This window comes from Ranitomeya variabilis, chromosome 2, assembly GCF_051348905.1.
Source record: "Ranitomeya variabilis isolate aRanVar5 chromosome 2, aRanVar5.hap1, whole genome shotgun sequence".
Lineage (NCBI taxonomy): Eukaryota > Metazoa > Chordata > Amphibia > Anura > Dendrobatidae > Ranitomeya > Ranitomeya variabilis.
This window is the reverse complement of record NC_135233.1, coordinates 670,540,747-670,568,089: the sequence shown is the minus strand read 5'-3', so window position 1 is coordinate 670,568,089 and position 27,343 is coordinate 670,540,747. Positions and strand designations below refer to the sequence as shown.

Sequence of the window (27,343 nt, the reverse complement as noted above, 5' to 3'; positions counted from 1 at the left end):
GCCTAAGATGGAATATGTCAATCCAATTTTTGCATGTGTCTTACAAACCCCATTTTGCCACCAGATGAAAAATACAAAAAAAACAAAACAAAACAAAAAGTAGCATGTCAGACCAGTTAAAGTGGAGACCCAAGATGCCATAACAAAGGGTAAATAAATGGTCATTGTGTGCACATAATATACATTAAAAAAAAAAGCTGAAAATGAATCTGCAGGACAAATGGAAGGAGGATCCGAGTGGTTAAAATATTGTGCTGTTTTATTGGTGTAAAAATCACACTTTTGCTAGATCTGATTCTGCAGAGATACATCCATGCACTTTAACATCTATGATCCCACAGCCAGAATAAGCTATTAAATACAATAGTTGCTGTTAGTCAGCTTACAATTCAAATTTACATATGAGATCAAAAGGTGTATATCATACAATATAGAACAAAACCCTATTACAGTACGGCAACCTGAAGAGCAGGAAACACTCGGAGATTGCTGCGATTAGTAAAGCCTGTCTATAGTTCAAAGTAGTAAGGCCTTCAGGAGAGATGGAAGAGAACCCAGAAATATACTGCTCCGGAGAGAACTGAATTGTCAGGATCAGCAAGGGCAGTGTAGGATACAAACAAAACGTGTCCTATCCAAGGGACAAGGTTTTGGTGAAGCCGACAATTAAGACGTGCAAATCCAGGAAGGGAGTGAAGAGACAAATGCCATTTTTATGCATGTCATATGCTGTGAATAATGAATCACCTTTGGGTTAGGTTTAGTAGGTTAGACTGTGATTGAATAATGAGTTAGTAATCTTTCATATACTACTGAATCAGTCCCCATCGTCCACTGTATTATACAAAGTGACGGTCGTGTGTGTGGTGCCAGACACAGGGCCACCACATCGGCTGTAACAGTCTCACTCGCATGATTACAATTCATAGTGCTTTAGAAAGAAATCTGAATACATTGCCAGGCAGATAGGACAAGATGGCGCAACCGTCAGAAATACTTTGTAAAGTATAGCAACCAGGAATCTCCTTGGCATTTGCCCGACTGCTACTTATTACAGACCATGCTGCTTCTCCACCATATGCAAACTTCTTGGATAGTTAGCGAGGTCGTGACGTGCATGCGGAACAGGGAAAACAAGGGCGGTTGGGAGATGTCATTCACTTAATTCACTTCTTTGAACTAGTGTAAGGACATAGATATGGCAGAGGAATGGAGTCGCATCACTGCGAGGAGCTGGGAATCTGGGCTGGTTATAGAGCAGGACTGTTTTCATGGATACTGAAGAGTTTAATTAGAGGTGAGAAAATGGTCGCAGTTGTTCCAGTTGAACTTCCAAAGATATCCTTTCTTCAAGAACGTCCTGAAACGAGGCAAGGCAGAAATGACAGTGGTTAGACTTGCTGCTTTGTACACTTGATTTCTCAGTTAGCAATATATTCTGTAGCAGTGGCACTGTTTTACAAGAATTAAAGTATAGACAGGTGTAAGAGTGCAGCTGCGATCACCTGTGCTGGCACTACATCAGCTCTGCTATGTATAGTGTGATTATAGCTAGCCACGGGTTGGCTTTCACAGGATGATCATAATGACAAGCATAGGGGTCATCAGTAGAACGAGCAATGACATGCCCCTTGCCGGCGCATGTTAAATGACACTCAGATTGATAGCAGGATTTAACAGGTTAACAGCTGTGAGTGGAGCGCCACCCACGTCTGTTAGAGGCATATGATGGCTGATTAAATCAGCCATCATGTGCGGGGAAAGATGTGGGCTTGGTGTGCGAGCCACATCAAAGGCAGGGAAACTACATATGATGTAGTTTACTTCATATTTCATGAAGGGGATTAAGCTTGCCACAAACATGAAATATTGCCCAGTTTATCGGAGTCGTTCTGGCCTTTGATCCATTTACCCAAAAAGACGATACATAAAAAGAGTTCTTGCAACACATAGCTGCAACAACTGTAAACTACATCTTTATGCCCGCCTCAACTAGGCATTTACATCTGAAAATGAGTCCATGTGCTCTGCTGCACGTCTGCCTCATTATAATCAATGGCACCGACAGCTCATATGCCGGAATCCCTTTTTGCAGGTGTTTAGTGGCTTCGTCAGAACTTGTGTCCAAACAGGCAAACGTGATGTGAACATAGCCGTAAGCGTTTCACCCACGAGTCCTTAATCATAGCAAGTATTCCTGCAATCATGTCTAATGTCCAGAGTTCTGTTTATGCATGGCTTTTATTGAAATTAAAATATTTATTTTTTTCAATTGGAGCCAGATTGCAACTTTTTAGCTTTCTTTTTGTATTGTTCATTCGAGGAGATCGACCTGTTGTTGTCTGAGCATCGTTGGATGGATTTCTAATTGCATTTTTTCATCTTGGTGAGCTGAAACTATTCTTTTCTGCGCTTCCATCATTCAGGAGGTGGTTACCTTTAACTGCTGCTGTAATTCACTGTTCAGCCGTGCAAGAACTGTGTTTGTTTCTTTATTGCGTCGAATGGAGGCCTGGATTGCTTTTTTGTCTTTTCCAGCTGATCTAAAAACCATAAAATGTAAAAATGTCAGTCAGATTTACATCCACTTGTGGTGTTCAGTTAAAACGTTCATAAAAGAATAATTCTGATAAAGGGATTAGAGCATTAACTTGAGTGACAAGGGAAACTACTGTAATCAAATTTGCAGACGATGCAAAGCTAGGATGGATAGCTAACACTAGAGAAGACAAAGGATTCGGAAGGGTCTAGATAAGCTTGGACAATGGGCAGCGACTAATAGAATGGTATTTAACAGGGAGAAATGCAAAATTCTACATCTGGGCAAGAGAAACGAAAATTACATCTACAGAATGGGAGGAATAGAACTAAGCAACAGCACATGTGAAAAAGACTAATAGATCACAGACTGGACCGGAGTCAACAGTGTGATGCAGCAGCAAAAAAAGGCAAACAGTTCTAGAATGTATTAAAAGAAGCATAGAGTCTAGATCACATGAAGTAATTATCTCCCTCTACTCCTCCTTGGTCAGGCCACTTCTGGAATACTGTGTCCACTTCTGGGCACCACATTTTAAAAATGACATTTAAAAACTGGAGCAAGTTCAGATAAGAGCTACCAGGATGGTGAGAGGACAGCAAGCAAAGTATGTCTTATGAGGAACGGTTAAAGGATCTGGGAGTGTTTAGCTTGCAAAAAACAAGGCTAAGGGGAGACTTCATAGCTGTCTTCAATTATCTGAAGGGATGTCACAGTGTAGAGGGATCATCATTATTCGCATTTGCACATGGAAACATGAGAAGCAATGAATGAAACTAAAAGGGAGAAGATAGATTAGATATTAGAAAAAACTTTTTGACAGTGAGGGTGATCAATGAGTGGAACAGGCTGCCACGAGAGGTGGTGAGTTCTTCAATGGAAGTCTTCAAACAGAGGCTGGACAGACATCTGGCTGAGATGGTTTAGTGAATCATTCATTGAGCACGATGACCCTTGAGGTCCCTTCCAACTCTAACATTATATGACAAACAGGCTAAAGTTTAAAAGGATTCCCGATCCATGGGGGAGGGGGATAACTATCTAATCGCTGGGGATTCAGATGCTGTGGCCCCCAGCAATCCTCAAAATTGGGGCTCTGAGGAGCCACGGCTGAACAGAGAAGGAGGTTGATCACGCATACTACTGCTCCATTCATTCTAATGGGATCTCAGAAAATCATCCAAGAACAGCACTCTGATCAGAACTCCCATTAAGAATTAATTGAGCGGTCGTGTACATGGACTGCTCCATTCAGCTGGGGATCTGCCACGCCATGGATCTCGGACTTAGGAATTAACTTTTAATTCCATTCCATACAAATTATTTTTCCTTGCAGCCATGAGAGTTTACAGCCAGAAGCTGAAATCTCATATAGAACCAATATTTTTCACTGCTGCAAGGTAGACATAACTCCACCCAATCTAAGCTATTAAATTATCTAAACCACAAGTCTCTTGGCACAATGTATTAGCATTGATCAAGTGTATCAGCCTGAGAAAATGTCATTCAGGTTACCTTGGGATAGACGGCTGGGGGGCAAGTACTGCAGGCACAGTACCCTGTTTCTGATTGGATTCTTCCACTTCTGGTCTGAGTTCATCTTCAGATTTTAACCGTCTACGGACAGGTTTAGGAGGTGGTGCAAGAGGTGTGCTGCTGACTTTTCCCTAATAAATTTGAAAGGGGAGAAAAAAAATAGAAGACCTATTATCTAAATAAATGCACTGCAGACATGTATACAGTAGGATGGAAGGGTTTCAAAGTTCCCACCACAAATGGGAAAACAAGAGGCCAAACTGGAATGGTCTGTCCCTGGTTTACATCTATGGATGACTGAGGGAAAAGCACTCCCGGCTATTGTTTTACACACGTGTTGTAGTAGAAGTGTATTCAAATTCGTACCAATCGTAGTCTTTCCAGAATGGCTCTAGTCCTTTCCTGAACCCCTATGACCACGGTGTGTTTACTGCGTGGGGCAGTGCTACTTACCGGGCCTAAACCCCAGCGCAAGTGGGACAGGGTGATTTCATGCCACGTGGTCCAGAGATCACTGGAGATTACCATGTAAGGATTTTAACACTCGAACTACGTACATATTTCGAAAACATTAGGATGAACAAATATACTGGGAGAGCATCTCACCCCAATGCGGTGAGCAGTGACTGTTGCTGCGCTGGGGGGTGTATAACAGACGACGATAACCACATCACAATGCTCGGACAGGCCAGCAGCTCTCCTGACCAGAGGGTCACAGCATGTATTTCTATGCAGCCGTCACGCTCGAGTCAGTAGAGTAGCCGGCCAGTCAACGCACAGGGATGCGATCCCCATCAGTGTTAGAAGTCCGCCGGACTGAGCCCCAAGACCAAGCTGGCGGCTCCCCGGAGTAATAGTCAATTTTTCAATTTTTTCACATGTAAGTGGACGGCAGACTAAATGTACAATGTTCAGATCGGCAGTGACTAAAGTCCTTCTCTATAGTACAGACAATCTCAGTGTGTAAACCATCTGGAAAATGCCAAGAAAATGTACAGATGCAACCTCACCTGAGACGGGACTAAATAAAATATACCAAGATCGCATGGCTACCTGCTGGCGCTGCTCCAGATCTATTTCCACTATGAAACATATATGGTGGGATTGCGGGGTGATCTCTTCATTATGAAAAGCAATCAGCGAGGTTTTATCCAGAATTTGTAATTCTAAAATGTCTAGCAGCTGAACAAGCGCTACTAACGCTACATGTAGATGCTTTCCCCCTTATTTATAAAACCATTATGATCCGTGGCATCATGGCCACGAGAATGAAGATAGCCTATTGGAAATAACCAGAGCCTGCAACACTTACTGAAATCATTAACAATCAGTGACCACTGCATACCTGAACAATCTATTGCCCTTAGCCTAAAAACAGTCACAAGGTTTTTATTAATTGGAATGTATGGACTGGACTCATCCTAGAATATCAAAGCACTGACATTTATTTCTTGTATTTATTGGACTCTCAATGTACAGAAATTCCTGTGCTCCAATGATTGTTCCACAACTTTGCTGTGAGGTTTTATTTGGGTTTCCGTTATTTTACGCATAAACCTATGAACCACTGTGGAAGCCACATACAGATACTTACTGAATTTGCAGGGACGGCAGCAACAACAACTGCTTTCTCTTCAACGCGTCCATTTAACTTGGCACTGCGTACCCCATCAGCTGATGGCTTCTCAGCCTATTGAGGTAATAAGGAGACCGCTTTAAAGGATACAATAATCCAATCAAGCATTTTATTTATATACATGACATATTAATAAAAAAGTGTACAGAGATGGTTGACAGATTTGCATGACATTGAGGAACAACATGTAATGCCATATATATCAAGAATGCAGCTATGGATATAACACAAGGTTAATTAACAACATCATATTAGTCACCATGTATGAAATCTAGCAGCAAAATAAAATGTCTCTGGTATAAAAAGTGTAAAATGGTTCTCTAGAACTGTGAAATACTGTGTGAAACCTTGTTTATTTCGTGAATTCTGAGTTCTACACACCTGTACAACTTCTGGTTTCTCAGGATCCTCCGCTTGCTCTTCTGTCACACATGATGTAAATACTTCAAACTGACTGAAGTCGGCAAAATTTGGCTGCTCTGGAATTTGCTGGGGAGATGTACTTGAATGAGATAAAAGACCTTCAGCATCCACTGACCGGGGAAGGTGTGAGCCAGAGGTCTGTAAGGAATATGGACAAGGACATGATGAAGCAACGCTTGGTATTCAATGCACTAGTAAAAACCCAGCAGCCTGTGTTGTGCTTTTGTCCAGTCGTTACACCGATGACTCCACCTTGTGCCAGTCATTGCACTGGTTAGCCATCTGCTGCAGAGTGCAATATAAATGTCTCTCTCACCCACAAAGCTCTCCACAGTTCCTCACCACAATGCATCTCCTACCTCATCTCCGTCTAGCACCCTACCTGTGCTCTCAGTTCTGCAACTGATCCAAGACTAACACCCTCCATAATCCGAACCTCTCACTTCCATCTCCAAGAGTCTCAGTTTTCTGGAACTACCCCCATACGATTTGATTAATACCAAGCTCTCATATTTTTAAGCATGTTTTAGAAACACATCTCCTTAGGCTACTTTCACACTAGTCCGTCGGTACGGTCCGTCGCAAACAACGTGGGGAGCGGATGCAGTTTTACAACACATCTGCTGCCCATTGTGAGATCCGGGGAGGAGGGGGCAGAGTTTCGGCTGGGCATGCGCGGTCGAAAATGGTGGACCCGACGCACAAAAAAACGCAATGCGTCGCTAATGCAAGACTATGGAGAAAAAACGCATAGTGCGGGCAACTTTGCAGGACGCGTTTTCTCTCCAAAACGACGCACTGCGACGTGCGTCACACGACGCTAGTGTGAAAGTAGCCTTACACAGGCCAATCACGTCACATTACTAATTAACTGCTCTCTGTTACCGCTAAACTAAATTTTACTCTGAATCTGGTCCCTGCTATTCATGTGTCTCGCATCCTCCATGCACCCAATAGCACTTGGTAATTGTAATTAGACACATACTGGCTGATGGACGGATCATGCAGCTTTATTTGAAAACCCTTATTTATTATAATGGCTGGAACATACATGATTGTAAGCAGGATCCTCACTCCTTGTGCAACTGTTGAACAGTGTTACTGGGTACTGTCTTAATTTTATGTATATGTCCTCTCTTAAAAAGGGACAGTCAGCACAGAATGACTTTTCAAACCCAGTACAGGCGCTCTGTTCATCATGCCGTGGCCAAACACTTAAATGCAGCGTCTCACCTGCTTGTTCTATCTCAATCTCCACCCTTCCCTCTGATTGGCAGCACTGTCTTTAACCCCTTCACCCCCAAGGGTGGTTTGCACGTTAATGACCGGGCCAATTTTTACAATTCTGACCACTGTCCCTTTATGAGGCTATAACTCTGGAACGCTTTGACGGATCTTGGCGATTCTGACATTGTTTTCTCGTGACATATTGTACTTCATGTTAGTGGTAAAATTTATTCGATATAACTTGCGTTTATTTGTGAAAAAAATGGAAATTTGGCGAAAATTTTGAAAATTTTGCAATTTTCCAACTTTGAATTTTTATGCCCTTAAATCACAGACATATGTCACGCAAAATACTTAATAAGTAACATTTCCCACATGTCTACTTTACATCAGTACAATTTTGGAACCAAAATTTTTTTTTGTGACGGAGTTATAAGGGTTAAAAGTTGACCAGCAATTTCTCATTTTTACAACACCATTTTTTTTTAGGGACCACATCTCATTTGAAGTCATTTTGAGGGGTCTATATGATAGAAAATACTCAAGTGTGACACCATTCTAAAAACTGCACCCCTCAAGGTGCTCAAAACCACATTCAAGAAGTTTATTAACCCTTCAGGTGTTTCACAGGAATTTTTGGAATGTTTAAATAAAAATGAACATTTAACTTTTTTTCACACAAAATTTATTTCAGCTCCAATTTGTTTTATTTTACCAAGGGTAACAGGAGAAAATGGACCCCCAAAGTTGTTGTACAATTTGTCCTGAGTACGCTGATACCCCATATGTGGGGGTAGACCACTGTTTGGGCGTATGGCAGAGCTCGGAAGGAAAGGAGCGCCATTTGACTTTTCAATGCAAAATTGACTGGAATTGAGATGGGACGCCATGTTGCGTTTGGAGAGCCCCTGATGTGCCTAAACACTGAAACCCCCTACAAGTGACACCATTTTGGAAAGTAGACCCCCTAAGGAACTTATCTTGATGTGTGGTGAGCACTTTGACCCACCAAGTGCTTCACAGAAGTTTATAATGCAGAGCCGTAAAAATAAAAAATCATATTTCACAAAAATGATCTTTTCGCCCCCAATTTTTTATTTTCCCAAGGGTAAGAGAAGAAATTGGACCCCAAAAAATGTTGTGCAATTTGTCCTGAGTACGATGATACCCCATATGTGGGTGTAAACCATTGTTTGGGCGCATGGCAGAGCTTGGAAGGGAAGGAGCGCCATTTGACTTTTCAATGCAAAATTGACTGGAATTGAGATGGGACGCCATGTTGCGTTTGGAGAGCCCCTGATGTGCCTAAACACTGAAACCCCCTACAAGTGACACCATTTTGGAAAGTAGACCCCCTAAGGAACTTATCTTGATGTGTGGTGAGCACTTTGACCCACCAAGTGCTTCACAGAAGTTTATAATGCAGAGCCGTAAAAATAAAAAATCATATTTTTTCACAAAAAAGGAGATTTTTGTGTACTCACCGTAAAATCTTTCTCTTAGCCTCTAATTGGGGGACACAGGACCATGGGTGTTATGCTGCTGTCCACTAGGAGGCGACACTATGCATAATCTGAAAAAGATTAACTGTGGCTCCTCCTGTGCAGTATACACCCCTGGACGGCATCAGCCTTCTCCAGTTTTGTGCCAAAGCAGTAGGAGGAACGTAACATGAATAACATAATTATGCCTGTAAGAAGGCAACTATGTACGAGCTCAAGAAACAATATGAGAACTCAACAGTTACAACAGCCCGGAAAGGGCAACAGGGTGGGAGCTGTGTCCCCCAATTAGAGGCTAAGAGAAAGAGATTTTACGGTGAGTACACAAAAATCTCCTTTACTCTGTCGCCTCATTGGGGGACACAGGACCATGGGACGTCCTAAAGCAGTCCCTGGGTGGGAAGCAATGGACGAATATTGTGCAGACAGGCCCGTACACTTAGGGCACCGCCGCCTGCAGGACACATCTACCCAGGCTCGCTGAGGACTGGGTATGAACCCTGTAGTGTTTAGTAAATGTGTGTAAGCTAGTCCAAGTGGCCGCCTTACACACTTGTTGTGCCGAAGCCTGGTGCCGAATGGCCCAGGAGGCCTCTACCGCCCGTGTAGAGTGTGCCGTAATACCGGCTGGAAGAGGAGGATTTTTAAGGCGGTACGCCTCTTGTATGGTGGATTTGATCCACCTGGCAAGAGTAGCTTTTGGAAGCTGGCCTACCCTTGTGGCCGCCTTCCGGAAGGAGGAAAGGAGAATCAGACCTCCGGAAGGACGCAGTCCTAGACACGTATATACGCAAAGGCCTGACAAGGTCAAGCGTATGCAGAGCCTTCTCCACTCTATGAACCGGAACCGGACAAAGGGATGGTAGTGAAATTTCCTCATGGAGGTGGAAGTCTGACACAACCTTCGGAAGGAAGGATGGGACCGTACGAAGAACTACCTTGGCCTGGTGACAAGCCAGGAAAGGCCGTCTGCATGAGAGTGCTGTCGGTTCAGACACCTTGCGTAGCGAGGTGATTGCCACCAGGAAAAAAACCACCTTCTGGGAAAGAAGGCGGAGCGGGACCTCCTTAAGGGGTTCGAAGGGTGGTTCCTGCAATGCTGTCAGGACCAGAATGAGGTCCCACGTTTCTAGTGGTCGTCTGTAGGGGGGAACCAATCGGGGAACCCCCTGAAGGAAAAGGCCTTACTTGCGGCTTGGTAGCAATGTGCTTTTGGAAAAAGCACTGAGGGCTGACACCTGGCTTTAGGCGAGCCCAATGACAGACTGGCCTCCAGACCCGCTTGGAGAAAACCAAGAGCTTTGGGTAGGGAATAAGGGAGTGGAACCTAGCCACGAGATTCGCACCAGGTAAAGAAAACTTTCCAGGTACGGTAATACATCTTGGCAGAGGCTGATTTCCGTGCTCTGATCATGGTTGCAATGACCTCTGTCGAGAACCCTGCCTGGGTTAGAACCCAGGTCTCAAGGGCCACGCCATCAAGTTGAGAGCCCTTGAGTTCTGGTGGTAGAACGGCTCTTGTGATAGAAGATCGTGGCGGTCGGGGAGACGCCAGGGGGCGTCTGCTGTGAGTTGTACGATGTCGGCGTACCATGTGCGTCCGGGCCAGTCCGGTGCAATGAGGATAGTTGAAACTCCCCCTTGTTTGATCTTCCTCACCCTCTGAATATCAGGGGGAGAGGTGGAAAAAATATACAGAAGCTGGAACTGAGTCCAGTCCTGAACCAGAGCGATTGCTCCGAGCGACCGCGGATCGTGAGTTCAGGCAATGAAGTTGGAGACCTTGGCATTGAAATGGGATGCCATTAGGTCCACATCCGGGGTCCCCCAGCGGAGACAGATCTGTAGAAAAATTTCGGGATGGAGAGACCACTCTCCCGAGTCTATTCCTTGTCGGCTGAGGAAGTCTGCTTCCCAGTTGTCCACACCCGAACGTGGACCGCCGAAGGACCGACCCTGTGTCCTCCGCCCAGCGGAGGACATATGACACTTCCCGTGTCGCTTGGGTACTGCGGGTCCCCCTTGATGAGTCACATATGCCACAGTCGTGGTATTGTCCGACTGTATCCTGATGTAAGAGGCTGCCAGTAAGTGATGGAAAGCCCTCAATGCCAGAAGGATGGCACGAATTTTCAGGATGTTGATGGGCATGGACGCTTCCGCTGAGGACCACTTGCCCAACAGGAGCCCACAGCTGAGCCGGGGTCCCTGGATGCAGGCGCAGTGTGCTGGCCTATTGCTTGGAGGTGTAGGATGCTGCCTGTACAGGCCCTACCTGAGGTGTCTCAACCTATACCCCCAGAGAGGGATAGGGAAGGTGCTATTGTCACCTTCAGGGGCCTTTATCCTCGCCTCGACCTCAACCCAGAAACCAAAAGGAATTGGGGAAGGGAGTCTCGACTTCGAACCAGCACCCGAGGGACTGGGGAAGGAGCAGCATGGGGAATAGCCATCTCAACTTCAACTGGGCACCCCATAATAGGGGGCCGAGGAAGGAGCCATGCCGGGAGTCTCACAAGAGACCCTCTTTTCTTCATCTGCTAGTCGGAGGGCCAGTGCCTTGTCCTTGGGAAGGAGCACTAGACCCCTGGAAGTGTTGAATAACATTCCCAGGAAGGTCAGGGACTGACTCGGAGTTGGTGATGACTTTGTAGGTTGATTAACCAGCCCATACGACTGAGAGTATCGGTTGTGATTGAGACGCTGAGCTCGCAAACCTTGAAGGTGGGAGCCTTGATGAGTAGATCGTCCAGGTATGGAACGACTACTATGCCTCTGGAATGCAGGACGTCCATGGTTGCTGCCATGACCTTGGTGACACTCTGGGAGCCGTGGCGAGTCCAAAGGGGAGAGCCACGAATTGGTAGTGGTCCTGGCCTATTGCGAACCTGAGAAACCTCTGATGGGCAGGTGCAATGGGTATATGCAGGTATGCGTCTTGTATGTCTATGGAGGCGAGATATTCTCCCTTCTCCATGGACGCAGTGATGGACCGAAGGGACTCCATGCGGAAGTGACGGACCCGTACATATTTGTTGAGCTGTTTTAGGTCTAGTATGGGCCGTACGCTGCCTCCTTTCTTGGGAACTACGAACAGATTGGAGTAGAACCCTCGGAAGCGGTCGGTCGTGGGTACCGGTACTATGACTCCTGATTAATAAAGCGAGGAGACCGCTTGGTGGTAGGCTCGAGCCTTGGCTGGCGGTTTTGGGGGGACAGAGAGGAAGAACCTGTCCGGTGGGTTGGAGGTGAAGTCTATTTTGTATCCGGAAGACACTAGTTCCATGACCCACCTGTCTTCTGTAATAGGCAGCCATACTTGATGAAAGAGCAAAAGTCGGCCGCCTACCGGTGTGGTGTCTTCCGGAGTCCGTGAGTCATGAGGAAGAGAAAGTCTGAGATTTTCCTCCTCTGGGCTTAGACTGGCCTGCTTTTGACTGCCAGGTCTTGTCCGACCTTTGCGTCGATCGTGAGTTGTCCCTGCGTGGGGAACGGTTACGATTTTGTACTGGACGTGAGACGGACCAGCCGGAGGAATTCCGAAAGGATCGGAATCGAGTTTGGTTACGCTTCTGGTAAGTGCGTTTAGGTTTCAGTTGGGGAAGAGAAGTACTCTTACCCCCTGTGGCGTTGGATATCATAGTATCCAACTGTTCACCGAAAAGTCTCCCACTGAGGTAGGGGAGGTGCGTGAGGGACTTCCTTGAGGCTGCGTCCGCTTTCCATTCCCGCAGCCAGAGGATACGCCTGATGGGGTTTGATGCTATCCCCGCGACTCCCCTTGCTGAAACCAGAGCTGCATGGAGCATGTAATCTGCTACAACTGCAATTGAACCGCTTGGTCCGACAGTTGAGGAGCGGATGCTTGGAAGGCTTGTAGATTCTTTGCCCAGGCCAGGATGGCCTTGGCAGCCCAAGCTGAAGCGAACGCAGGAGCCATGGATGCCCTTGCTGCCTTGAAAATTGAACGAGCCATGCGTTCTACCTGCCAGTCTGCTGCGTCCCTGAGGGTTGAGCTATCTGGCGGTGTAAGGAGGGTCTGTGCTGCCAGCCTAGAGACTGGGGGATCCACTTCAGGTGGATCTGTCCATTCCTTGGTGTCCTTCTGTGGGAAGGGGCACCTTGCCTCCAGATATTTGCGATTAGCGAATTTTTTCTCAGGCTGTGAGAGCTGTTTTTTAAGGATCGCCTTAAACTCTGGTGGTTAGAGAAAACCTTAGGCGGCTTCAGAGGTCCTTCAAAGGAAGTCTGATGTTCCAGGGCCTCTGGTGGCGGATCAGAAATGACCAGCACCCGATGGATGGACGATATTATGTCCTCAACTAGCGCTGTATTGCTAGGAGGGATTGGTATCAGGGACCCCTCCGTTTCTCTGTCTGAGTCAGAGACGCAGATGCCTTCCGAATCCTGTGTATCACTGAGGCGTCCCCTGCTAGGTGAGCTGGGGAGGAGGCCTTCTCTGGTTGGGGATTGCGGAGATCTGCATTGTCTGTCCCTGGAATGGGACGGTCTAGATGACCTGGAGCAACGGTGTCTCTCCCTAGAGGGGGATGACCGTGTGCTATGGGATGACGCAGATGGACTTGATGTATGGATCCGCTTGCGTCGTGACCTAGATGTGGATGTGCCAGGGGCATCTTGTTCCTGAGTCAAGCTCTCCCTTTGCTGGGTAACGTTCATAGCCGGGGCATGACCCTGCAGAGCCTGAAGCAATGTGGAAGTTAGGTTATCTATAGACTGCGTCATAGATTGCGATATCTGAGTAGCCCATTCCGGTGTGTCATTAGACACCGAGGCATTGGCAGGGGCTTCTTGAGGCTGTGACACAGTAGTTTGTATACAGTTCTGACAATGCGGGTACGTGCTACTACTGGGGAGAGCGGTCCCGCAGGCTGTGCAGAATGCATAATAGCAGTTCTGCCTGGTTCTCTTAGACCTTGAGCCCGGCATAGTGCACAGAGTGCAGAAGTGCTGCCAGCAGATGGACCTTACAGGGGTAGAGAACCTACAGGGGAGCCTTATAGGTAATATGGATTCACAGCTGAGTAAAGATAACCCAGCTGTGATCTTACCCCACCAGTGTACCCCTACGTCCAGCGCCGAAAATCCACAGTCCTGTGCCCCCCGGAGACTGGCTGCCTGGTCCTGGTCCTGCAGACCGGGAGATGCAGGGTTAATCTGCAGCCGAAAATGGCTGCAGAAACAGAGGAGAGAGGAGGAGAAGGGGGCGGAGAGCTGGAAAAAGGCGGCAAGGCTATAAAAAACCCGCCCTTTCTGTCTCGATCCGCCCCTTGTATGACACTGTAGAGTGTCATATTTGTCATCCGGGGGGCGGGCCGGGGGGCGGAGAGGAGGCTGCTGCTTCAGCTAGGCCGAAGCCGGGGCCTAAATTAGATGCCTGAGGCCCAGAAGGGCTCCAGGCCGGCGCGAAAGTCCGGGAGATGGTCGGATCTGAACCGGACCCCTCCGGATTTGAAGGCAGGATGGCGGTGGGGCTATAAGCGGAAGGGGGAGCCCGGCTGGGGTCCCCCTGAGGCAGTATAGAGCTGGTGCTGCCGCAGAGACAGGGACGCAGGGAGCCCTGTGTCTGTATGTGCCATGCCTGCCTGCACTCCCCCCGGCCCCAACAGGAGCCCGCAGCTGGGCTGGGGTCCCTGGATGCAGGCGCAGTGTGCTGGCCCATTGCTGGGAGCTGTAGGATGCTGCCTGTACAGGCCCTACCTGAGGTGTCTCAACCTAATACCCCCAGAGGGGGATAGGGAGGGTGCTTTTGTCACACCTTCAGGGGCCTTTATCCTCGCCTCGACCTCAACCCAGAAACCAAAAGGAATTGGGGAAGGAGGGGGGTCTCGACTTCGAACCAACACCCGAGGGGTTGGGGAAGGAGCAGCATGGGGAATAGCCATCTCTACTTCAACTGGGCACCCCATAATAGGGGGCCGAGGAAGGAGCCATGCCGGGGGTCTCACAGGAGACCCTCTTTTCTTCATCTGTAATCCCGTCGGAAAACGGGAAACGGAGTAAAAATCTTTAGGTGTGCCTCCTTTGCGACACTAAGCAAAAACTGGAGAAGGCTGATGCCGTCCAGGGGTGTATACTGCACAGGAGGAGCCACAGTTAATCTTTTTCAGATTATGCATAGTGTCGCCTCCTAGTGGACAGCAGCATAACACCCATGGTCCTGTGTCCCCCAATGAGGCGACAGAGTAATGATCTTTTCGCCCCCAATTTTTTATTTTCCCAAGGGTAAGAGAAGAAATTGGACCCCAAAAAATGTTGTGCAATTTGTCCTGAGTACGATGATACCCCATATGTGGGTGTAAACCATTGTTTGGGCGCATGGCAGAGCTTGGAAGGGAAGGAGCGCCATTTGACTTTTCAATGCAAAATTGACTGGAATTGAGATGGGACGCCATGTTGCGTTTGGAGAGCCCCTGATGTGCCTAAACACTGAAACCCCCTACAAGTGACACCATTTTGGAAAGTAGACCCCCTAAGGAACTTATCTTGATGTGTGGTGAGCACTTTGACCCACCAAGTGCTTCACAGAAGTTTATAATGCAGAGCCGTAAAAATAAAAAATCATATTTTTTCACAAAAATGATCTTTTCGCCCCCAATTTTTTATTTTCCCAAGGGTAAGAGAAGAAATTGGACCCCAAAAAATGTTGTGCAATTTGTCCTGAGTACGATGATACCCCATATGTGGGTGTAAACCATTGTTTGGGCGCATGGCAGAGCTTGGAAGGGAAGGAGCGCCATTTGACTTTTCAATGCAAAATTGACTGGAATTGAGATGGGACGCCATGTTGCGTTTAGAGAGCCCCTGATGTGCCTAAACATTGAAACTCCCTACAAGTGACACCATTTTGGAAAGTAGACCCCCTAAGGAACTTATCTAGATGTGTGGTGAGCACTTTGACCCACCAAGTGCTTCACAGAAGTTTATAATGCAGAGCCGTAAAAATAAAAAATCATATTTTTTCACAAAAATGATCTTTTCGCCCCCAATTTTTTATTTTCCCAAGGGTAAGAGAAGAAATTGGACCCCAAAAAATGTTGGCCAATTTGTCCTGAGTACGCTGATACCCCATATGTGGGTGTAAACCATTGTTTGGGCGCATGGCAGAGCTTGGAAGGGAAGGAGCGCCATTTGACTTTTCAATGCAAAATTGACTGGAATTGAGATGGGACGCCATGTTGCGTTTGGAGAGCCCCTGATGTGCCTAAACATTGAAACTCCCTACAAGTGACACCATTTTGGAAAGTAGACCCCCTAAGGATCTTATCTAGATGTGTTTTGAGAGCTTTGAACCCCCAAGTGTTTCACTACAGATTATAACGCAGAGCCGTGAAAATAATTTTTATTTTTTTTCTCAAAAATGATTTTTTAGCACCCAGCTTTGTATTTTTACAAGGGTAACAGAATAAATTGGACCCCAAAATTTGTTTTCCAATTTGTCCTGAGTACGCTGATACCCCATATGTGGGGGGGAACCACTGTTTGGGCGCATGACAGAGCTCGGAAGGGAAGGAGCGCCATTTGGAATGCAGACTTAAATGGATTGGTCAGCAGCCGTCACGTTGCATTTGCAGAGCCCCTGATGTACCCAAACAGTACAAACCCCCCACAAGTGACCCCATATTGGAAACTAGACCTCCCAAGGAACTTATCTAGATGTGTTTTGAGAACTTTGAACCCCCAAGTGTTTCACTAAAGTTTATAGCGCAAAGCCGTGAAAATAAAAATTCTTTTTTTTTTTTCACAAAAATGATTTTTTAGCCCCCAGTTTTGTATTTTTATAAAAAGGTAACAGGATAAATTAGACCCCAAAAGTTGTTGTCCAATTTGTCCTGAGTACGCTGATACCCCATATGTGGGGGGGAACCACTGTTTGGGTGCATGACAGAGCTCGGAAGGGAAGGAGCGCCATTTGGAATGCAGCCTTAAATGGATTGGTCTGCAGGCGTCACGTTGCATTTGCAGAGCCCCTGATGTACCCAAACAGTACAATCCCCCCACAAGTGACCCCATATTGGAAACTAGACCTCCCAAGGAACTTATCTAGATGTGTTGTGAGAACTTTGAACCCCCAAGTGTTTCACTACAGTTTATAACGCAGAGCCGTGAAAATAAAACATCTTTTTTTTCCCACAAAAATGATTTTTAGCCCCCCAAATTTTTATTTTCCTAAGGATAACAAGAGAACTTGGACCCCAGAAGTTGTTGTTCAATTTGTCCCGAGTACGCTGATAACACATATGTTGGGGTAAACCCCTTTTTGGGCGCACGGGAGAGCTCGGAAGGGAAGGAGCACTGTTTTACTTTTTCAACGCAGAATTGGCTGGAATTGAGATTGGACGCCATGTCGCGCTTGGAGAGCCCCTGATGTGCCTGGACAGTGGAAACTCCCCAATTCTACCTGAAACCCTAACCCAAACACACCCCTAACCCTAATCCCAACGGTAACCCTAACCACACCCCTAGCCCTGACACACCCATAATTCTAATCCCAACCCTAATCCAAACGTAAATGTAATCCAAACCCTAACCCTAACTTTACCTCCAACCCTAGCCCTAACCCTAACCCTACCCCTAACCCTAAACGTGACTGAAATACGTGTCACTAAAATACGTGGCACTGAAATACGTGGCACTGAAATACGTGGCACTGAAATACGTGGCACTGAAATACGTGGCACTGAAATACGTGGCACTGAAATACGTGATACGTGGCACTGAAACACGTGGCACTGAAATACGTGATACGTGGCACTGAAATACGTGGCACTGAAATACGTGGCACTGAAATACGTGGCACTGAAATACGTGGCACTATGACTGTCAGAAAATGTTCATTAAACGGTTAGGGATGAGTTTAGGGGTAGGGTTAGGGTTTGGATCCCTTTATCACCTTGATGGTGGTGGGTGGCTTTTCAGTGTGTTTTCTGTTTTTTTTCGATAAAAATGCATGCGTTTTTAACGCAAACAAACGCATGTGCTTAAAAACGCAAGAAAATACTGCAGGTTGTATTTCTGAAAATGAACGCATGCAGAAAAAAACCGCATGCGTTTGAAAACGCGACCAAACGCGTACAAAAAAAACGCATGCGTTTTTCATGTCAAATATAGGGAAAAAACGCATGCGTTTTTTTGTGCAAAAAACGCTGCAGACAAAAACGCAAGTGTGAAACCAGCGACGCTTTTTATAGCAAAAAAGTTTTTGCGTCTCCACATTTTGAGACCTATAATTTTTCCACATTTTGCTCCACAGAGTCATGTGAGGTCTTGTTTTTTGCGGGACGAGTTGACGTTTTTATTGGTAACATTTTCGGACACGTGACCATTTTTGATCGCTTTTTATTCCGATTTTTGTGAGGCAGAATGACCAAAAACCTGCTATTCATGAATTTCTTTTGGGAGAGGCGTTTATACCGTTCCGCGTTTGGTAAAATTGATAAAGCAGTTTTATTCGTCGGGTCAGTACGATTACAGCGATATCTCATTTATATCATTTTTTTATGTTTTGGCGCTTTTATACGATAAAAACTAAAATATAGAAAAAATAATTATTTTGGTATCGCTTTATTCTCAGGACTATAACTTTTTTATTTTTTTGCTGATGATGCTGTATGGCGGCTTGTTTTTTGCGGGACAAGATGACGTTTTCAGCGGTACCATGGATATTTATATCAGTCTTTTTGATCGTGTGTTATTCCACTTTTTGTTCGGCGGTATGGTAATAAAGCGTTGTTTTTTGCCTCGTTTTTTTTTTTTTTTTCTTACGGTGTTTACTGAAGGGGTTAACTAGTGGGGCAGTTTTATAGGTTGGGTCGTTACGGACGCGGCGATACTAAATATGTGTACTTTTATTGTTTTGTTTTTTTTATTTAGATAAAGAAATGTATTTATGGGAATAATATATTTTTTTATTATTATTTATTTAGGAATTTTTTTTTTTTTTTTTTTTTTACACATGTGGAAAATTTTTTTTTTTTACTTTTTTACTTTGTCCCAGGGGGGGACATCACAGATCATTGATCTGGCAGTGTGCACAGCACTCTGCCAGATCGACGATCTGCTGTGCAGGGCTGCAGGCTTTCCAAGTGTCTGCTCTGAGCAGACACTCGGTAAGCCACCTCCCTCCCTGCAGGACCCGGATGCCGCGGCCATCTTGGATCCGGGACCTGCGGCGAGGAGGGAGGTAGGAGACCCTCAGAGCAACGCGATCACATTGCGTTGCTCCGGGGGTCTCAGGGAAGCCCGCAGGGAGCCCCCTCCCTGCGCGATGCTTCCCTATACCGCCGGTACACTGCGATCATGTTTGATCGCGGTGTGCCGGGGGTTAATGTGCCGGGGGCGGTCCGTGACCGCTCCTGGCACATAGTGCCGGATGTCAGCTGCGATATGCAGCTGACACCCGGCCGCGATCGGCCGCGCTCCCCCCGTGAGCGCCGCTGATCGATGATGACGTACTATCCCGTCGGCGGTCATACGGGCCCACCCCACCTCGACGGGATAGTACGTCTGATGTCAGGAAGGGGTTAAAGAGTCAGAGTGAGGCAGAGATCCATGGAAACCAAGCAGGTTGGAAGGTGCAGTAAATGTTTGGCCACACCAAGCGAGCACTGAGCACCTGAACTTTGAACAGTCATTCTGTGCTGACAGAGGCCCTCTAATTGTACAGTGCTTCTGAATTATTACTGTCCTTAATCCCAACAAGATGTAATTTGCGCACCGTATAACTATGCTTTACAATAGCTCCCTTCACTTTGTACAGTTCAGAAGATTTTAGTGGAGTATACATCACCAAATATTTCCAAGATACATATAAGTAGAGGATTGTGTCGATGAACAATCATGAGAAAAACTAAGTACACCCTCTTAATCCTAGAATATTAGATTTCTGGGCATAAAAAAAAGATCTGATCACTTTGGGATATCAATGAATAAAATTAAGACGTGTGGTCTGTGCCACGTTTGACGAAAACCAAACTGTTTGTCAGCACAAACATCTATGCACTGACAAGCATGGTGGCGGAAGGGTGATCATTTGGGCTGGTGTTTCAGCCACGGGGATACATGCACCTGTGAACTAAGCGGGCTCTCATTGCTACAGAAGCGTCAAACATGTGGACACTATATGTGTTCTATGCTAAATAACCAAGACACTACTGTATCCAATGCACAAGTAGGGTCCAAACCATCAGTATATATGGCAGAAACTTGGCATGCCAAACGGTAATAAGGTAAATGTTCGAATATTTTAATAAGCAATCCACAAATGTACATAAAACCATTTCGGTCTCAGACCTTCATCAGTGTGCGAATTGTTAGTGAATACACAGGAAGGAGCATGCAGGAAAAGTACTGTGAACACAGCGCCCATCGTTGGCTACAGGTAAGCTTACCAGTGGGGGACGCCGGTTTCACCATGCTTTTCCTGCATGCTCTGCGGACACCGCTACATCATAGGCCAGACAACATCCAAAGTGACTCCATCTGCCTCATTATAGGGAACTAGCTATTGAACCCATTCTATGTCCAGGTGGTGAGCATTTTGATTGGTACATTTGCACAGAGTCTTCAATAAAATGGCGTCTGAGATCGCGTTATGCTCACTTGTTGACTCCAACACAATTTTATTGAAGAATTCTATTACGGTAACATAACAGTGCGCAAGTTCCAGCCATCGCCATTATCCCTATGGCTATCATGTGCGCACTGCTATGTTCATGTAGTAGAATTCTTCAATAAAATGGTACAGGAGTCAGTGCGTGCGTATACCGTGCTATCTGGCACCATTTTATTTAAGACACTGTTTGCAAATTTGCATGTACAGCTATCTGGCGCCATTTTATTTAAGACACTGTTTGCAAATTTGCATGTACAGAGTCTTCAAAAATAGCAAGGTCTGTGTTTTTGAAAACAATCAAACAGATAGTACCACTAAATATGGTTATAAATACAGCGTAAGTGGAAGTATAAAACTTTACTTTTATCTGCATTAATTAGTAAAAGTTAACAAAGTCACCCGAAGTGTAATTAAAAGAAGGGGTACAGTCTCTTCAAAAAATACTTAAGAGACTTAGTGACCCCCAATAGGATTCCAAATTCCGCATATAGCAACACCTGCGAAATACAAATGGCCCAAGGTACCATATACAAGTCTGCTGCAGAAAAGAAATGTGATTAGCAGCATGAATGCACATACACTTGGTTACATGAAAAACAATTAGTCATTTAACACAACAACGGCACATAATGCAGACCGTGCCGGTTTATGGTTACAGAGTAATGGAAAAGGAACAATCTCACCAATTCCACGATGAGGGCACAGGAGCGCTGGATAGTCTCCAGTCAGGAGCAAATCCAAGAATTTGATAGGAGATGACAATACCCTGTCGATCCCTATGGGGCTACCGATAAGCTATCCCCAAAGCTCCTGCCCTTACAAGGGCAGTCCACAATTACCCCTGCACACACATGCCCTGCACTCTCCCTGTATCATAGTCCCAACGCGTTTCTTCACCTAGGCACTCTGTCTCCTCAAACAAGCAAGTCCCCTGATGATTTAGCTTGGAAGAAACGCGTTGGGACTATGATACAGGGAGAGTGCAGGGCATGTGTGTGCAGGGGTAGTTGTGGACTGCCCTTGTAAGGGCAGGAGCTTTGGGGATAGCTTATCGGTAGCCCCATAGGGATCGACAGGGTATTGTCATCTCCTATCAAATTCTTGGATTTGCTCCTGACTGGAGACTATCCAGCGCTCCTGTGCCCTCATTGTGGAATTGGTGAGATTGTTCCTTTTCCATTACTCTGTAACCATAAACCGGCACGGTCTGCATTATGTGCCGTTGTTGTGTTAAATGACTAATTGTTTTTCATGTAACCAAGTGTATGTGCATTCATGCTGCTAATCACATTTCTTTTCTGCAGCAGACTTGTATATGGTACCTTGGGCCATTTGTATTTCGCAGGTGTTGCTATATGCGGAATTTGGAATCCTATTGGGGGTCACTAAGTCTCTTAAGTATTTTTTGAAGAGACTGTACCCCTTCTTTTAATTACACTTCGGGTGACTTTGTTAACTTTTATCTGCATTAATTAGTAAATGTTAAGTTTTATACTTCCATGTACAGAGTCTTCAATAAAATGGTGCAGAGATCGCAGTATGCGTACATTCACTCTACCGTCATTTTATTAAAGTAATGAACTACAACGTCACCACAGCAGTGTGCATGCGCAGACAGTGCGCCCAGCTATGTTGACATTGTAGTAGAATTCTTCAATGAAATGTTGCCGGAGCCAACGAGTGTGCATCCCGTAATGTCTGGCACCACTTTGTTGAAGACAGTCTGAATTCGCATACACAGGGTCTTCAATAAAATGGCGCCGTAGTGTGGTATGTGCACACGCCGACTCCGCCGCCACACTGAGCAGGTGCTACCCATCCCGGCATCGGACAGAAGGCTGCATTCACCGTTCTATACAAAATGTTCCATCGGGGGTTCTGTAATCACATATTTCAGAGATTACACGGAAACTCTGGTGTGAGCGCTGGGTAAATCTGAGCCAAGCCTTACTGCAATCCTTAGGAGGCAGAGTTAACCAAATCAACAGCAGGTGAAGAATTTGTTCTATTTTTTTTTTTTTACGCTGTTCCTCGTGCAGTATAAAGTGATTAGACGTCTTTATTCTTCAGGTTGGTGCGATTGCAGATTTATATAGTTTTTTTTTTTAAACTTTTTGTTGTTGCAAAAACGGTAATTAGTCTTACCGGTAATAGTATTTCCAGGAATCCATCCTGACAGCACCATGGAGGTTGTCTTCTTATCCACAGTGGGACAGGAAACCACGAGCATAAAAGGACCCTCCCCTTACCAATCATCAGTGATTTTCAAAGTACCACATCTGGATGGATGCCAAAAAAGAATATTTTATTTAAACACAAACAAGATACAAATGTTTACGTCACATCAGATCTTAGTAAATTAGCATGGGAAGGGAAACTAGCAGTGCTGTCAGGATGGATTCCTGGAAATACTATTACCGGTAAGACTAATTACCGTTTTCCAGGTCATCCACCTGACAGCACCATGGAGAAGTACCAAAGCAGACTACTTCCTAGGGTGGGAATACTGCCTGGAGTACCCTCCTGCCAAAACTTAATTGTGTTGACATCACGTCTAGTTTGTAATGTTTGGAAAAAGTACTAAGGTTAGACCAGGAAGCGGCGTTACAAATTTGATCTGCTGAAGCCCCCCCTTTTTCTGCCCATGAGGCTGCCATTGACCTAGACGAATGTGCTCTGATATAACCCGGTGGATCCCTCCCCCGGGCTTTATAGGCCGAGATTATTGCGGATCTAATCCATCTCGCAATTGTGGATTTAGATGCCTTCTTACCCTTATTCGGGCCTCTAAATTGAACAAAAAGGTTATTATCTACCCTCCAGGGTGCTGTAATTTCTAGGTATTTAAGAACCGATTCTTTAACGTCCAGACTATGATAAAGAGACTCTTTTTGATTTCTGGGAGACTGAAAGAAAGAAGGGAGTATGACTTCCTGATTAATATTTGAATCGGAGACCACCTTCGGAAGGAAAGCTGGGTCCAGTCTCAGAACCAGCCTGTCATGAAAAATCTGTAAGTACGGATCTTGAATAGAGAGGGCCTGAAGCTCTCCCAGTCTCTTAGCGGAAGTAATGGCTACAAGGAAGGCCGTTTTTAGGGACAATTTACCTATGTCTGGGTTATCGTCCAAATTAAACTGAATTTTACATAATTCGTTAAGAACCAGATTTAAATCCCATGGTGGGATAGTCTTCCTTAATAGAGGTTTTAGTCTTGCAACTGCTCTGGAAAATCGACTTATCCATGGGTGAGCTGATAAAGTACAGTCGTAGAAAACACTAAGGGCCGCGATTTGTACCCGTAAGGTACTGGGTCTGAGACCTGCATTAAACCCTGCCTGGAGAAAATCAAGGATTTTGGGAACATTAGGCCGGTCAGTATCGACTGCAGTTTCTCCACAGTGGCTGCAGAATTTTTTCCAGATTTTTAAGTAGATAGAAGAGGTTACTGGCTTCCTGCTTGCTTTTAACGTAGAGATCACCTCGTCCGATAAACCCTTTGCTCTTAGGACTTGCCGCTCAGGATCCAGGCTGATAGACGGAGGGATTCCGGATTCTGGTGTAGAACGGGACCTTGAAAGAGGAGATCCCTTCTTTGTGGAAGAATAACTGGTTTCCCCTTTGACATCTTGTTCAGTAAGGTAAACCAACTCCTCTTCGGCCAGTACGGTACTACAAGAAGGACTTTGGCTCCATCTTCTGCGATCTTCCTGAGAGTTCTTGGGATTAGGGCAAGCGGTGGGAACGCGTACAACAGGCCTCTGTCCCATGATTGGGAGAAGGCATCGACTCCAGCTGGGTTTTCCTGAGGGTTTAGTGAATAGAAGATGCTGGTCTTTGCGTTCTGTCTGGTTGCAAAGAGGTCTATCTCCGGATACCCCCAATGACGACACAGGTCTCTGAAAACCACGTTGTTTAGCTCCCATTCCGTAGATAGCACCGTCCTCCTGCTCAGGAAGTCTGCTACTTGGTTGCTGGAACCTTCCAGGTGAACTGCGGAGATCGAGAGTACCGTCACTTCTGCCCACCTGAAGATTCGTTCCGCCAACTGCTGTAGAGCTCTGTGTCTCGGGCCACCCTGATGTCGAAGGAACGCCACTGCTGTCGTGTTGTCCGAGAGCACCTTCACGTGCCTGTTCTTCACCAAGGCTTGCGCTGAAGATAGGACCTTCCAGACTGCGAGCAGCTCTCTGAAGTTTGAGGACCGCATGCTGTTTTCTCGGGTCCACAGACCTTGGTAATACCTTCCCTGGATGTGGCCTCCCCAGCCTTGCTGACTTGCGTCCGTGGTAATTATTACTTCGGGAGTATGACTCCAGGGTACTCCCTGCTTGAGGTTTTTGGGATCTGTCCACCAACGCAACGAGGTTTTCACCTGGTTTGGCAACTGTATCACCTTGTCCAAGGACCCCTGTCTTCTGTCCCAGGATGAGAGAATCGCCTGTTGAAGCTGTCGGGAGTGAAACTGACACCAATTTACGCAAGGTATGCATGCCGTCATCATTCCTAGGACTTTCATAGCATCCCTGATGGAAACTCTGTTTTTCGCGAAGAGATGAATCTTGCTTATTATGCCTCGGAGTTTTTCCTCCGGCAAAAAGGACATCCTGACATCTGAGTCTAACATGACCCCGAGGAATTTTATCCTCCGTTTGGGTACTAGATCGGATTTTTTCCAGTTTATGATCCAACCCAAATTCTGCAGTGTGGAGATTACGAACTGACAGTCGGTCCTGAGTTGATTTACCGTGTCTGCTACCACTAGGAAGTCGTCTAGATACGGGATGACTAAGATATCTCGATTTCTTAGGTAGGCTACTACCTCTATCATAATCTTTGTAAAAACTCTTGGCGCTGAAGCTAGACCGAACGGCAGACAACGAAACTGGTAATGAAGGACTTTTCCTCCTTTTTCTACTGCAAACCTCAGATATTTTTGGTGGTTTAGGCAGATAGGAACGTGGTAATACGCAGTCTTTAAGTCTAGAGTGCACATAACCACTTCCCTGTCCAGGAGGGGAATCGTAGATTTTATCGATTCCATTTTGAATCGTTTGTATACTACCCAAGAATTTAGGTGTTTGAGATTTATGATAGTTCTTGACTCTCCCGAAGGTTTTATTATAGAGAATAGGCTTGAGTAAAATCCCTGTCCTATCTCTTGGGGAGGTACCGGGACAATCGCAGCTGTTTTTAGCAGATCCTGAATATCTACCCACATGGGCGATGTTGTGGTGAGATGGGGGCTGGAGATCAGGAATTTTTGTGGGGGAGGAGAAGAGAACTCGATTCTGTAGCCCTGAGCAACTAGTTGTAACACCCATGGGCTTGTAGTGATCTTTTGCCAGCCTCCTGAAAATCTGGTTAAACGCCCCCCCACTCTGGTGGCGTCATTTTCTATGGTAGCTCGGTGTTGAACCTGAAAAGGTGGATTCCTTATTCTTGGTTCTGGATTCTCCGCCCTTTGGGTAACTCCACCTGCCTTGTTTCCCTTTCCCCCTATAATCACTTTTTTGATTATAACGTGGTCTCCGAAAGGGCTGAAATTTTTTACGTTTGTCCTCTGGGAACCCCTTTTTATCATCTGACGCTTTCTCTAAGATGTCATCTAGTACCGGACCGAATACTCTTCCCCCTGAAAATGGTATGGCGCAGAGCTTATTTTTGGAATGAACGTCCCCGGACCAGTTCTTGAGCCAGATGGCTCTTCTGGCCGCGTTTGATAGGGATTGATTCCTAGCCGTAAACCTTACTGTTTCCGCCGACGCATCTGCTAAGAAATCTGTACCCATTTTAAGGAGGGGAAGGGATTTTAATATTGTTTCTCTAGGGGTTTTAGAGGAAAGCTGGTCCGCTAGGTCGTCCACCCATAGGTGCATAGACCGTGCTACTGAAGTTGCTGCTATGTTCGCACGCATTACAGCTGCTGAGCTCTCCCAGGCTCGTTTTAGGAGACTGTCTGCCTTCCTATCCATAGCCTCCTTTAAATTAGATGAGTCCTCAAAGGGTATTGCAGTTCTTTTGGAGACTCTGGCTAAGGGAACGTCTATTTTAGGGACATCCTCCCAGTCTTTGACCTCCGCTGGATCAAAAGGGGTGCGTAGCTTAAAGTCTTTAGGAATGATTAGGCGTTTTTCCGCCTCCTCCCATTCCTCCAGAATCATTCCACGAATATGAGCGTTGACGGGGAAGACTTTTGAGGTCTGGGCTCGTAATCCGCCAAACATTTCATCTTGGATTGAACAAGAGGCTGGCGGCTCTTCAATTTGCATGGTGTGCCTTACTGCGCCCAGGAGCTCGTCGGTGTCCGCAGAGGAAAATAAGTATTTTTTCCCCCTGCCGGGAGGGTCTTTAAACTCCTCGTTCTCCAGCTCTGAATCGGACAAGGCCCCTTCAGATGAAGAGTCCGAATCCCTCATTCTCTTCTTATCTGGCTGTGAGGGTTGAGGGGTCATTAAGCCCGAGACTGATGCCTGTACCTCCTCCCTGATCATAGTCCGCATGTTAGACATGAGAGAGGCCTGCTCTTCGCCCAGTATGCGGTTAGTGCAGGGCTCACACAGGGGTTTCTGCCATGTGTCCTTTAGTTTAGTGGAGCATAACGGGCACTTCTTACATCTCCCTTTCTTAGCTGCGGCGGTGGAGGCTACCTATAATAATAGAAGTGGCCCTGTTTTAGAAGGAGGTAGAAACACCCGGGAGGTAGGCATTTAACAGTTGCCCTCTGCAAGGGGACTTACGTGAGCCTGGCTATCACCCTCTATCCTGGCGGAATCCTCCATCTCGGATATTGCAGGATAGAGGTCTAACTACGGCTTTTACCTTATATGCTTGTCCTCCTGGCG

General features: G+C 46.1%; 1 protein-coding gene across 6 annotated transcripts in view; it reads right to left on the bottom strand.

Annotated features, from left to right (window-relative positions):
* Positions 1-241: 241 nt before the first annotated feature.
* REPS1 (RALBP1 associated Eps domain containing 1) overlaps positions 242-27,343 on the bottom strand; it is a 133,130-nt gene continuing 106,028 nt past the window's right edge. For all 6 annotated transcript variants that reach the window (XM_077289250.1, XM_077289247.1, XM_077289248.1 and 3 more), the window contains 5 exons: positions 6,093-6,272; positions 5,670-5,765; positions 4,055-4,206; positions 2,438-2,543; positions 242-1,360 (listed from right to left, as the gene is read on the bottom strand). In XM_077289250.1, coding sequence (XP_077145365.1) covers positions 1,292-1,360; positions 2,438-2,543; positions 4,055-4,206; positions 5,670-5,765; positions 6,093-6,272 — 603 coding nt within the window. In that variant the 3' untranslated portion in view covers positions 242-1,291. The remainder of the gene's footprint in view (positions 1,361-2,437; positions 2,544-4,054; positions 4,207-5,669; positions 5,766-6,092; positions 6,273-27,343) is intronic.